The sequence below is a fragment of the Panonychus citri genome, unplaced genomic scaffold, assembly GCF_014898815.1.
Source record: "Panonychus citri isolate SS breed McGregor unplaced genomic scaffold, ASM1489881v1 Contig00143, whole genome shotgun sequence".
Taxonomy (NCBI): domain Eukaryota; kingdom Metazoa; phylum Arthropoda; class Arachnida; order Trombidiformes; family Tetranychidae; genus Panonychus; species Panonychus citri.
In genome coordinates this window covers 422,110-434,904 of record NW_026515548.1, presented here as the reverse complement: position 1 = coordinate 434,904, position 12,795 = coordinate 422,110, and the positions used below count along the sequence as shown (strand labels likewise).

At 35.9% G+C, this 12,795-nt stretch overlaps 4 protein-coding genes across 6 annotated transcripts; 3 read left to right on the top strand and 1 right to left on the bottom strand.

The window, feature by feature from the left end:
• Nucleotides 1-986: 986 nt before the first annotated feature.
• Nucleotides 987-4,331, bottom strand: LOC128396231 (mucin-5AC-like). Of its 3 annotated transcripts, none has more exons than XR_008326784.1 (2): nucleotides 1,832-4,331; nucleotides 987-1,368 (listed from the first exon to the last, which is right to left on the bottom strand). XR_008326784.1 is itself a non-coding variant. In XM_053356790.1 (2 exons), the coding sequence occupies exons 1-2, from the start codon at nucleotides 3,930-3,932 to the stop codon at nucleotides 1,941-1,943; spliced, it is 1,893 nt and encodes a 630-aa protein (XP_053212765.1). In that variant the 5' UTR covers nucleotides 3,933-4,331; the 3' UTR covers nucleotides 987-1,940. The 3 variants fall into 3 exon arrangements, 1 of the variants encoding a protein (XP_053212765.1); XR_008326785.1 differs by having other exon boundaries at nucleotides 987-1,276; XM_053356790.1 differs by having other exon boundaries at nucleotides 987-2,447; nucleotides 2,547-4,331.
• Nucleotides 4,332-4,453: 122 nt separating this feature from the next.
• LOC128396230 (AT-rich interactive domain-containing protein 4B-like) lies at nucleotides 4,454-10,020 on the top strand. The gene is made up of 2 exons (XM_053356789.1): nucleotides 4,454-4,594; nucleotides 5,191-10,020. The coding sequence occupies exon 2, from the start codon at nucleotides 5,213-5,215 to the stop codon at nucleotides 8,948-8,950; it is 3,738 nt and encodes a 1,245-aa protein (XP_053212764.1). The 5' UTR covers nucleotides 4,454-4,594; nucleotides 5,191-5,212; the 3' UTR covers nucleotides 8,951-10,020.
• Nucleotides 10,021-10,129: 109 nt separating this feature from the next.
• LOC128396235 (prolyl 3-hydroxylase OGFOD1-like) lies at nucleotides 10,130-11,034 on the top strand. The gene is made up of 2 exons (XM_053356794.1): nucleotides 10,130-10,782; nucleotides 10,846-11,034. The coding sequence occupies exons 1-2, from the start codon at nucleotides 10,143-10,145 to the stop codon at nucleotides 11,007-11,009; spliced, it is 804 nt and encodes a 267-aa protein (XP_053212769.1). The 5' UTR covers nucleotides 10,130-10,142; the 3' UTR covers nucleotides 11,010-11,034.
• A 116-nt stretch (nucleotides 11,035-11,150) lies between these two features.
• Nucleotides 11,151-12,791, top strand: LOC128396234 (protein Wnt-8a-like). Its single transcript, XM_053356793.1, has 2 exons — nucleotides 11,151-11,939; nucleotides 12,039-12,791. Exons 1-2 carry the CDS (start codon nucleotides 11,699-11,701, stop codon nucleotides 12,758-12,760), a joined length of 963 nt encoding a protein of 320 aa, XP_053212768.1. The 5' UTR covers nucleotides 11,151-11,698; the 3' UTR covers nucleotides 12,761-12,791.
• Nucleotides 12,792-12,795: the final 4 nt, after the last annotated feature.

Genomic DNA, 12,795 nt, shown 5'->3' with positions numbered 1-12,795 from the left:
TATCTCTACTCATGCATCCGGTCACTTCGTTGGTTCATAATTTAGGATGAAAATGAATCACTTAGAGTCTTAAAGTGACCTGAAGACACTGCGCCTTGAATGAAGCACCGCCACTAATAAACAATGATGATTATTAGATGACCAACAATCAATTGGAATTGATTTAATTGATTAATTGGTGAATGAAGCAATAGTAAGAAGACAATTTGTTGTCAATAGAAGAAAGAAAAAAGCAAATAAAAGAAAGGAACAAGATCCTGGTCAAGAAAGTTGATTAGTCCATTTCATGTCTTCTGTCCATTGGTCCAATCGGTTAATTTCCGTTCTGGTCTAAATACTAATCTTAATCTTCCAAATCAGTTGATCGTTTTTTCATCTTCCTCTCATCATCTACACACTTTATCACAGTTTTGGTGAACAGGACAACAAACAGATCGGCTCATTTTCAAGTGCAGTGTGTTAAACACTATTTGCTTCATGATTCCATCCTAATCCTCATCATCTTAATCAACATTTTGCACCAGGAAATGGTATCGATCCTTTAGAGTAAAAAGAAAAAAATTATTCCAAAATCTTCTTATAGGATTTTCCAGGTAGATACTTTTTCTAAGTTTAGGTGAGAGATTGATGGTGACGAAAAGAGAGACTTTCAAATATTCCAATTATCAGAATTTTCTCCATCTCCTCATCTTGTTCGTCTTCCAAAGTAACCCTGATGGATCAATTGATCAACTTTCTTCCTTTTCATCCTCATCATCATCTTCACCTGTGATATGGTTAATCATCTCCATCTTCTTGTTATGCTTTGAATTTCAACAACATCAACTTTCATCAAACTGATCATATCCAATTTCTTGTTAACTTGAATTCTGGTTTCAACGATTTAATTTATCTGATCCATATATTGCATGTTGATTTGTTAGCGTAAATAAATGACAAGTGACAAGTTAAAAAAAGCGTGAAAAATAAATTAACAATTGATTCAGTTGCATATTTAAAACAAAATACGTTTCATGTTTTCATTTTATTGAAATAAAAACTTTGTAAACAAATGAACAATAATTTTCAGTAATGAAAATAAATAACCGAGATAATCAGGGAGAGATTATTGGATTAGATTAAGGATTGAAAGAGGAACAATAAAAAGAATAGAAATTTTCATTATAACAAAAAATTAAATTATCTCCAAAATTGAACAATATAAATAAAAAGCCATTTTTGTGTTGATTAAATTGCTCCATAAAACAGAGTTGAGCTTTGCCAATTTATAAATTATCTGCAACAATCAAACGATTGTAATGATAATGATTAATATGAATTGTACATGTGATTGTCCATTGAAAAGGTGAGTCTCCAAGTAACAAATCACTTTAAATTGAGGTAAATACAAAGTGTTGGTAAATCAGTCGTTGATGATGAATAACGATGATGATGATGTTTGTTGAAGATGAAGATGAAGATGATGATGATGATAATGATGACGATTATTGAAGATGACAATGAATCTCTTTTAATAATAAATAATAATCCAATGTCCCGAGATCACGTTTTCGTATTACTTTGCTACTTAATTTACTTCTTTTTCCATGATAACTTTTGTCCTCCATTTTTAAGATTTTACTCCAATAGAATCATCATCATCATCATCATCACAAATTAATGTAACATCATCATCATCTTTATCCCCTTTTCATCTCGAAGTCTTACAATTCAAGTTGGGTGGTGATTCGTTCATGATAATTATCATTATGTTTTAGGTGGGTTCAGAGTTTTGACTTGACAGTTGATGAAAAGCAACAAGACTCATCATCATGTTTTTGTTGTTTCTTACTTGTAGTCACCTTTGGACGTGTGGCTATTATTGTCTTGCTTTATCTTTGCCTTTTGTTGATTAGTATTTGTTGACAGAATTGATTGAGCTTCATTTGGAAGCGCTTACCTTAACCTGCGAGACTTGAAAAGGCTGCGGCCACAGTTAGTGGAGGCAATAAGATGACCAGTGCGGTGAATAGAAGAGCTTTGAAAACAGTTAATTGTGTGAATAGACCAGAAAAACTGTCCACTCCAAACAGCGCTAAAAGGGAACTGGTACTCGCTGGGATTGTCGCTGGTTTGGGAAGGGTTGAAGGCATCGGTGGGGCATAAATTGCATGAACATAAGTGTCTTTCATTGGCTTAGATGATTCGGTTGTTGTGGTTGTCGTAACGATGAACGACTGACTACTTCCACTTGTTGTTAAACTACTTGAGGTCGAGGCTGCGGCCGCTGCTGCTGTTGATAGATTGACGTCTGATTGATGGCTCGCTGCTGTAGCTGATGGAGGCCTTGAGGAGTGAGTAACCTCACCAAAAATGTGTTGTTGGTGATGTTGACCGGTGGAAGTGTTGACTGACGAAGGTATTACATGACCAGCATTGGAACCAATTGGTGTAACGGAGATAACATGCTGAGTAGTTGTAGGAGTAGAATGTGAGATGTGTTGTTGAGTTTGCACATCAGAAATTAGAAACGATTGAGCTGGAGTAGGAATTGAATTTGAACCTACGGTCGAGGATGAAGATGAGGATGGAGATGAGGTTATTATGGCTGTCGGGGTTGGTCTGAATGACCCAAAGCCCCCTGGCCTGGAACCAATTATAGCAATTGTTGGTCGATTTATCGTTGAAACAGGAATCGGATCCAAATATTCAATTGGGCTTTTACTTGTTGTCGCTGGTTCGCTTGGGACAGAGAAAGAGGGAGGAGGGACAGTGGTACCTGAGTAACTATCGGTTTCATCCCACTGCCAACCATTCAAATCGTTGACATTATTTATACTCGAATGATTATTTTGTATTGGCCAATTAGTTATACCTGCGAGGATCGGGTAAATTGGATATTGAGTAGTAGAAACGGGCGCAGGTTTAGGTCGACCTGGTCGATAGGGAACAAGAACATTTCGATGGACTATCGAGGTATTTGGTGGTAAATGAGCTGATCCATTCTGAGGATCGAGAACTGTTAACACACTTGATTTAACTTCGTCGGGTTCTTTGTTTTTGGATGCGATCACATGGGACACTTTCAACGGAGGTTTACTGCCCATTATCATCTGTGGACTCGGAGTCGTGGTGGTGGTGGTTGTTGTTGTTGATCGACGTCGATTGTTGAAATGCAACTTAGATGGAGATTTAATCAATGATGAGTAATCATTGTAAAGAGCAGTAGTTGATGGGGTAGTCCAGTAATTAGCATATTCTGATGTTAATTTATTTCGAGTTGTTAAACTGTAGGGAAATTTCCGATGGTTATTACTCATTAGAATTGGAACTTCATCGTCGAAAAATGAAAACGGGACACCAGTTGTTCGAGGCATCATCGATAAATCAGCAGGATTTGAGCTTGTGATCAAAGTGATCGGTGGTTTCTTACGTTTACTTGTGCTAATCGGTCTTAACCAAGGACGAGATTTAATTGGTTTACCTAATGGTCGATGATTACTATGTAAAGTTTCACCGATTGGTAAAGTTGATGAAACTGATGGAGGAGATTCGGTTGTAGTTGAGGTTGAAGTAGTGGAAGTGGAAGTGGTTTTGGATGAGGTTGAAATAGTCGGCGCATCTGAACTGTTTGTTGATAAAGATTCAATATTCACCGAATTTGCTTCTGAATCATCAGACAAAACAGTATTGTACCAATAAAAGTCATTGCTCACACTAGGAATTGGTTTCGGACGATTCTTTGGTCGTTGAACAACCAAAACGGAATGGGCCAGTTGAGTGTTATCATTATCACCGATCACATTCAAGGCTGAAGACATGATACTCGCTTTATTGGAAACACTTGGTGATCCATTTGAATTCACATCTTTTATTGATGCGACTGTTGCAGTCGATCCTCCGGTGAGAAGTAAACTGACGATTATAAGCATTTGGTAATTATGGTTAATCATTTCGATGGTTAAGTTTCCTCTTATTCAACAATTGATTTAAAGACGAGGATCAGGAATAAGTATTGGCACAATTAACACAAGACACTAATTGTTTGGTCCACCAAGTAAGTTGATCATGTTTGGTTAATGTTGAAGAGAAAAAGTTGATCACAAACAAATAGACACAGAATAGTGATGCTGATGCTCTAAAAGATAATCAATTAATGAATTAACTTTTAAAGTGTCTTCATTCTCATTCTAAAGTCTCACTTTGCTCCCTCATCTTCCACTATTAAAGGCCAACCAACGGCGGGTACGCGACGTTAAGAGTACGTTAAGTGAACTCATTACGAAGAAAGAGAAACGGTGACATCTGTTGATAACAATTCTAATTGCTGATCAACATTTAATCTCTTTTTAAGCTTTTATTTGATTTCTTGGCTTTTAAATGAGAAGTTTAAAGATCCAATCACCTGGAAAATATGATTTACAATTGGCCCAATGTGAGACCTTCAAAGTGACTTTGTCACTGGTTATTGATTGAAAAACCGACCATTTGATTGTTTTCCCCAAGTGATGAATCTTGATTGTGATGTTACACGTGGTGTTGGTTGAGAGACTAGAACTGACCGAATTCAGTGAAGGGAAACAATCAGCTTTCAGTTGGATATTTCCGATGGAAGGTGAGTAAATCGTCACTTTTAAAGGCCAAAAATTGTCCATTTATCAATTGGCTTTGAAATTACTTTGATTCCATCACCAGAAGATCTCATTCGTTTTTGGCGCTTCACTTTGAGACTTAATCTTTGTTATGAAAGAGAAAGAGAGAGAATCGATTGTTGTTGGAATGAATCGATTTTGATCGATTCGAACAGTAGCTCATTTGGTTCTCGATCAGTCAAACAAAATTTTCTATTTGTATTTTAATTATGTTGAACCGCTGATTTAATTGTCTCTGATTTTGTGATTAGGAATTCACCTGATGTTGGATTGTTTCCCTGGTTTTAAAATCAAGCTTAATATTGTTGGTAATCCAATAGTTGAAAGTTGATTGTTCTGGGGAACGTTTTTTGTTTTTCTTTCTGTTTCTTCATCTTTTTCATCATTTTATTCTCTTTTATTCTCTATTTTCAATCTCTTTCTTTCCTTTCTACTTCTCTCTCTATTTTTTATTTTGCTTGTGTGTTTCTTGTTTTTTCCTTTCTTGATCTGCATTTTTCTCTCTCCTTTCACCCTATTTTTGTTACTTTTTCATCTCCCTCTCTTTTTTGTTCTTCAGCTTCATCCTTTTTCCAATAACTATGACTTCTTCTCCGTCACCTTCGTATTTGATGTATGGTGACTCGGAACCTCCATTTTTGGCCATTGGTACTGATGTTTCAGCTAAATACAAGGGAGCCTTTTGTGAAGCTAAAATTAAGAAGATAAATAAATTTCTCAAATGTAGAGTAACCTTCAAGAACAATTGTGGCTCCGTGATAGTGACCGATGAACATATAAAAGGTAACCTCAGAGTTGGTGAACACATTGAGGCTAAACATCCGGATAAAAATAAATATCTAGATGGTGTAATAAATAAAATTATCGATGCTTCTCAGTACACAGTTGTCTTTGATGATGGTGACGAGATAACTCTAAGGAGGACAAGCCTGTGTCTCAAATCAGGCAAACACTTTGCTGAATCTGAATCATTGGATCATCTTCCTCTGACTAACCCTGAACATTTTGGAAATCCTGTTAAATTAGGTGCTAAAAGGGGACGGCAAAGACGTCGCCGAAAAATAATAACCTCAGCAGCGTCCAATGCATCTACTATATCTGATGCTGAGAGTGATGATTCTGCAGAGATTGATGAAGGTTCAAGTAAAAGAGAAGAATCGATTAAAGAAGAGACAAATGAGTCATTAGCTGATATTGATGATTCTGATAAAAAAGCCAACAGTCCTACCAATGGTTCAGTTTCTTCGTCAACAGCTACAAAAAAGGGTAAAAGACGAGGTAAAACAGGTCGCAGGAAAAGCAGTAAAGTTGGTACAGACGACGAAGACGATGGCGGTGACAATGACGATAAAAGCTTCGGTAATCTGGACTCGGAAACAGAATCAGAAGCAGAGTATGATGCCAAAATACCCACCATATCTAAAGATGTTGATGTTGATGTCGACAACCGTGTTAGAGTCAAATATGGCAAAGGAAAAGCTGTGAAAATCTATGAAGCAAAAGTGTTAAAGACCGACAATGACCCCGATCTCTTCAAAAGAAGATATTTTGTCCATTACACCGGCTGGAATGTTCGATACGATGAATGGATCAAAAGGGCTAGAATTGTGGAAGTAGTGAAAGACAAAGCGGCCAAGCGTCGAGGCTCCAAAATAAAAAAAGGTATTTCAGTTGGTCAAGACAGTCCAGTTTCAGGGAAAGATGGGCCAGATGAAATTCACAAAGAAACATCAAAAGAAAAGAAAGAGACAAACAAGACAGGGACAGTTGCTAAAAGAGGACGACCTTCATCATCATCTATTGTTGATAAATTAAACGATTCAAAGGACTCTACTGGTAAAAAGAAAAAAGGTGGTAAACGAAAATTTAAAGGAGGAGAATCAATCGCTTCTCAAGACTCAAATAATCAAACTGTGGATGATGATACTTCAAGTCAATCAAAAGTGAAAATTGATGAAGATGAAGATGTAAATGAAAGTGTTAATAGGTCAAGTGATGAAATGAAACTTGATGAGCTTCATGAAAACTTACCTGATAGATGCGCTGATACAGAAATTGAAGACTGTGAAGATACTAAACAAGATGGTACAAGTGTCACAGAAATGGATCTTAATGATGATAAATGTGAAACCGAAGCTGAATCGATCAACGAAACAGTTGAAGTGTCTGAATTAACTGTCTCAACAAGCGTCAAAGAGGAAACTCTCGACGATATTCCAGAACCAGGCAAGATTAAAATAACCGAAGATCTGTTAACATGTGACGAAAATCTCGCCAAATCTCCCATGCGACCAGATTCACCTGAGAGAACCTTAGAACCAGAGAACTGCCCTGTTTCCAAAGAAGAAGAGAGTAAAAATGATCCATCATTAAACTTTAGTGCAACAACAGATGATACTGTGTCAAATGGAGAAGATGATGAAAAACTCAACAAATCGACCACCAATAAACGAAAATCAATCAAACAATTAAATTTAAAAGAAAAGGAAAAGGAAAAAGAAAAAGATAGGAAAAGAAGTAGAGGAAGTGATTTCAGTGAAGAAAGAAAAGAAAGAGTAGACAGTAATGTTTCAGTGAAGAAAAAGAAACTCAATTCTAAAAAATCAGATGAATCTCACATTGCTGATGAAACTAAAAAGTCAAGCAAAGTTGGTAAGAAAAAACGTAAATCGCCTCTTCCCGATGATAAAGAGCTTGCGAAAGACAAAGTACACGAGCTTCCAGTTGACTCAGAACTTGAAACCAAAAACAAAAAGAGAAAACTATCTCTTAACAAAACAAAACAATCTTATGCTGAGCCACCGGTTAAAAATGTCTCTTCTCCCGCTGGTGACGGTAAAGTGCGGGAAGGTCATGCACCAAAAAAGAGGTTCAAAAAAGATACTGAAGAGCTTAAAAGAAAAGATATCGATCGAGGAAAGGATAAAGAACAAGAAACTGAACAAGTCGTCGACAAAGAAAAACAAATTGAATCTGAATTAAAAGACAAGAACAGTGAAAGAAAAGAAGCTGATCAAGATGATGAAGAGAATCAAGAAATTGCGAGTCTCTTTGACAGTAAATCATCAAACGCACCTGAAGAAATAAGTAATACAATCACTGTTTCAATTGAAAATATTCAAGAACCCGGAGGCTCATTTTTATTGTGTAAAGAGGAAGTACCAGCGAGTCCGCCTGGTCACCAGGTAGATGTCATCGAAAATATTTCAACCCCTGTGCCAGTACCGAGTGTCACAACCTCTGAGACTTCGGCCATTTCATGCTTATCATCAACTCAACCCTCTTCAGCTCATCCTGTATGTCACTCATCATCATCATCTTCTTCATCATCATCTTCATCTTCATCGTCCTCCTCTTCATCATCATCAACAGCCACATCATCTTCGCAACCCAATTTATTGCCACAAGCAGAACTTAAAAATAATGCTGACCCAGAGCCAATTCCAAATCATCAGGTGAATAATCGTGATAATAATCAGTTCACCCCACCGACAACCCCTGAGAGCCTTAAAAGTGGGACACTTCCTTCATCTTCACCACCTCATGAAAGAGAATCAAGTGACAATGAAAAACACCAAAGCCATTTACAAAATGATCAAAGATTTGAAATGGAAGTTTCTAAGACATCGCTTGCCTCTGCCATCAGTGCATTAGATTCTTTGGCAAATGCAGCCTCTGGAGCCCCTCCTGCTATTATCAAAGATTGTAACCTTTCATCTCCTGCTCAGAATACATCCGAGGATTCGTGCTCAAGGAATAGTGTAAATGATTCTAATAAGAATGACAAGATTACCACAGTCCAACCATCGATTTCACCCAAGAAGAGAAGAGGAAGAGTACGCACCTCATCAACCTCAGAGATGAAAGAAGGTAAATCGAATCAATCTGTAGGGTGTAAAACAAGAGGCTCCATCGGAAGGAAAACCCGTCAATATGGAGAATCTTCGAATGAACCTTTCACATCGAATGATCCAATAAGCGACTCTGTATCATTTCCATCGCTCACTCTTTCCAATTACAGTCCAAATGCTTTTGTGTACAGTGTTAACCCAACATCTAAATATAATTATTGTACTCCCATCGACGAGAATCTTGAAGCAGAGAAACGAATACAAATTTTACAAGAAAGACTACAAGACTTGCGGAAAACTTACATTAATATTAAATCCGAAGTCGCTTCTCTAGAAAGGAGACGAAAAAAGGCTAAAAAGAAGGATAAAGATTCGACATCACCAATCTCACCAAACTCCGAATCTTCACCTCATCAACCGCCATTCATCACAACCATAAACAATAATTTATCAACCCAAATTTTATAAGAATATTATTATACTGTAATCAAATGTAATCAATATCTATTTGTTGAGTGAACCAAATAACTATAACAATGAAGATGTTATTGTTTACGAATCTTTTTAAATATTACAAAATTACGTTGATTATAATTCAGTGAAACCAAAATCAACTTTGGTTAATGATTAAGCGAACAAAGATCAAATTTTGACAATCGATATTACCATTAACCATGTGTGATACAATTTAAAGTTTCACATAATTAATGGTGACCGAGATTGAATTCCAATTAATTAGTAAGTTCATTCAATAAATATCAATAAATGACCACCTTGATTGTTAACAATAACACTTGATAAGTTCCCTCATCAGTCAATCGAAACCATCGACTTATTCACTTTAAATTTAATCACCAATTAAAAACAACAATCAAAGAAACAAAATTGTCTACTTTTAATTCATGTTAACATTTTCATCCAACCGCACAATTTAATCACTTTCACACAAAAGACAATCAACTGATGATAAGTAAGTTGAAATTAGAAGACGGTCCCAATGTTTTTCTTAAAAAAATTGGAAAACGTGTTTTTGTTTTAAGATTTAAATTGTGATTAAATTAATTGTTTATTATTGTTTTTTAATTGCGATTTTGTTATCAACATGTGTAATTTAAACTAGTGATCATATTGATATGAAATGATAATAAAAAAAGGAAGAAAATTTTAGTGAAAAATACAATTGAAATCTCCTTGGAGGTTTGAGAATAAAATGACTAAAGAAACCTATCAAACCACGTTTGTTTTCAATGAATTCATTTTCTAATTATTGTTTTTATTTTTCTCATTTATCTTGCAGAATCATTGTTTCTTGGTGAATTTGACTAACTTCTAAATCAATTTATTTGTTGTTAATTTGTAAATTATAAATGAAATTATTATTGTACAAAAACAAATGAGAGAATGTAATTACAATGTTTTTCTACTCTAATGGCTGAAAAGCCCGGGAGGTAACCTAAAGGTTACTTGGTTTGGTTGCTAAGCAACCAAACTAGTGGAAGACATTTTTCTAATGTTCCACAATAAAACAAAATCACATTTTCTTTTGGTTTGATTGTTATGAATTTCGTGCTTTCCAATTTCATCATCGACAAAAATCAAAAGTAATTCGTTTGAATGTTTGATTAATATTTTGATCTTTTTGATCTCAAATCAGTGAGAGATGTGGTGGGACACATGGGAGATGTGGGGCAGGGGAAGGTTTAGGAAGAAAAGAAAAAGTAACCAAAAAGTGATGACCAGTAAAAGGAAACTCGGTTGTTATCAAAGTGATTCCAAGTACTTCATTACAGCGGAACCTGTTGAGTTGAATGGTCTGTTACAGAGGCCGAAGTGCGTTGAAAATGTCTATCGAAGGTCAATTCAAGTCGACGGACATGAAAAGGTTACAGACTTTGGGATTTTAAATGAGCCTTTCAAAGTTTGTTGGATACAAAACTTCATTCAAGATGAACAATATTTAGATGATTTGATTAACTTTATTGAGAATACAGTTTACGAACTGAGAAACACTGATATGTTTACTTATCATCAAATAGAAGACGAAATTTTCATGTCCAACCCTCTGGTCCAGCGCTTAGCGACAAGTCTTGTGCAAAATGTGATTCCGTTTTTATCTAAAGTCGTTGGGAAAAAATTAAATAAAGAAAAAGTTACAATTAGTGCATCTAAATATACTTACACTAATCACTTACTGTGTCATGATGATATGTCAGGTGACCGGAGAATCGCGTTCATCATTTATCTCAACAAAAAGTGGGACAAATCTTGGGGCGGTACTTTGGACCTTTATCGAAGTGATTGTAAGTAATTGAATCGTTTTATTCGATTGGCCTAATTAGTTTGTCGAATTTGTTTCCCATCAGATCTCCTCGAACCAACTACGAACATTGTCCCAGAATTCAACAGATTTTTATTCTTCGAAGTGTCTCGTTTCTCTTTCCACCAAGTTGCCGAGATAATCAATAAAAATGCTGTTCGATATACGATCAATGGATGGTTCCATAAACCGTTGGATGAAGTTAATTGAATAAAGATCTCAATCAATTGTTGAATTTTCATCTTTCACATTTTATTTCATTTGAATGGACAAATTGCTCTCATGATAATCTTATAATCTTATAATCTAATCAAATTTCCGATTAATTTCAGAGGAAAAAAAGGTAATTAGTGAAGAAATCATTAGTTTCTTAACAGCATGTTCACCTCTTGACCACTGGTCAAACTACTTGTAAAAATAATTAAGTTGATATTCTAAGTGTGCCCAAGAAATTTTCTTGAAAAAAATTCATTTTTAACACTAATTGGATTTAGAAAGATTAAGTTTATGACTGCAATTGTAGAAACGGGAGCTTAGTGAGTGTTACCCTTTTGTGTTCGGCTTTTTTGTTCCTTTGCCTTTTTGCCTTGACCATCGGTCAAGTGTTTTCAACACTATTATGAATTACACTAATTAAGGAGAAAGAGAAAGTAACAAGGCTTCTCAATACTTTTTCTTTCGCTTTCTTTGCCTTTTCCTTTGCTCTCCCATTTTCTTTCACTTCTTTATCTTCATGTCCATCTCAATGTCCATCTCCATCTCCATCTTCATCTTCATCTTCATCTCCATAGTTGACAGTTCACAACTAGTTTCTTAGAAATCATTTCATTATCTTCATCATCGGAAAAAGAGCTTCAATCAGTCTTAACTTTCCATCGGCGTTTCACAATTAAATCATCATGTTGATCAATATTTTATTACTGATTCTCTTTTTATTGCCCAGTCCCGCTAACTTTTGGTCGATCAATAACTTTTTGATCACCAGTGGTCACATTACGGCTCCTTTTCTGCCCACAATACAATCGGGTATTCAAGTTGGATTATCCGAGTGTCAGAAACAATTTAAACATTCCCTGTGGAATTGTCCAACAAGTGTATTTCTTAATATTCTCAACCCATCGAAGAGAAATCGTTTGAAAGGTAAGTTCAATTGGTTTTCGATTTTCAATCTCCAATAATTGTAATGTTCGTTTATTTCGATTATTCGATTTGTCTAATTTCATCTTCCATTCAATTTAGTGACCAAAGAAGTGGCCTTCATCCAGGCGATCGTCAATGCTGCTTTAGTTCACACAATTGCGACGACCTGTCAATCTGGACAACAAAATAACTGCAGTTGTCGAGCAGATCGGAAAAGGTCATTTCAAGATGGACAAATCAATCAGGACAATTTCGCTTGGCTTGGATGCACCGAGTCTGTGAGATTCGCCATCAAGACAACAAGCGCTTTTTTGGATAAAAAGGAAGGATCGGACAATTGGGCATCGATAAACATGCACAACAGTCAAGTCGGTCGGCAGATTGTCCAACAAACAATGCGAAAAGTGTGTCGATGCCATGGACTATCCGGAAGTTGTAACCTCAAATCTTGTTGGTGGAAAGTCAACGATTTCCATAAGATCGGGAAAAGATTAAAATCATCTTTCAAAAATGCTAGAAAATTGGAGATTAATAACATGTTGAGAACCAGTGATTCTGACACCAAGAACAATTTAATTTATGTTGAAGAATCGCCAAACTATTGTTTCCCAAATCAAACATTTGGCTCAGTCGGAACACTCGGTAGACATTGTGAAGATGAAAAGTCGTGCGATGAACTTTGTGTTCAGTGCGGTTATAACGTAACTGAACAACTTGAGAAAACAGTCGATAACTGTAATTGTAAATTCCACTGGTGCTGTCAAGTCAAATGCGAAACTTGTCCACCGAAAGCGATTTCTGTTTGTAGTCCAAAGACATAAATAAATGAGTCAACGTTCCCTCAACTTGAATTCTG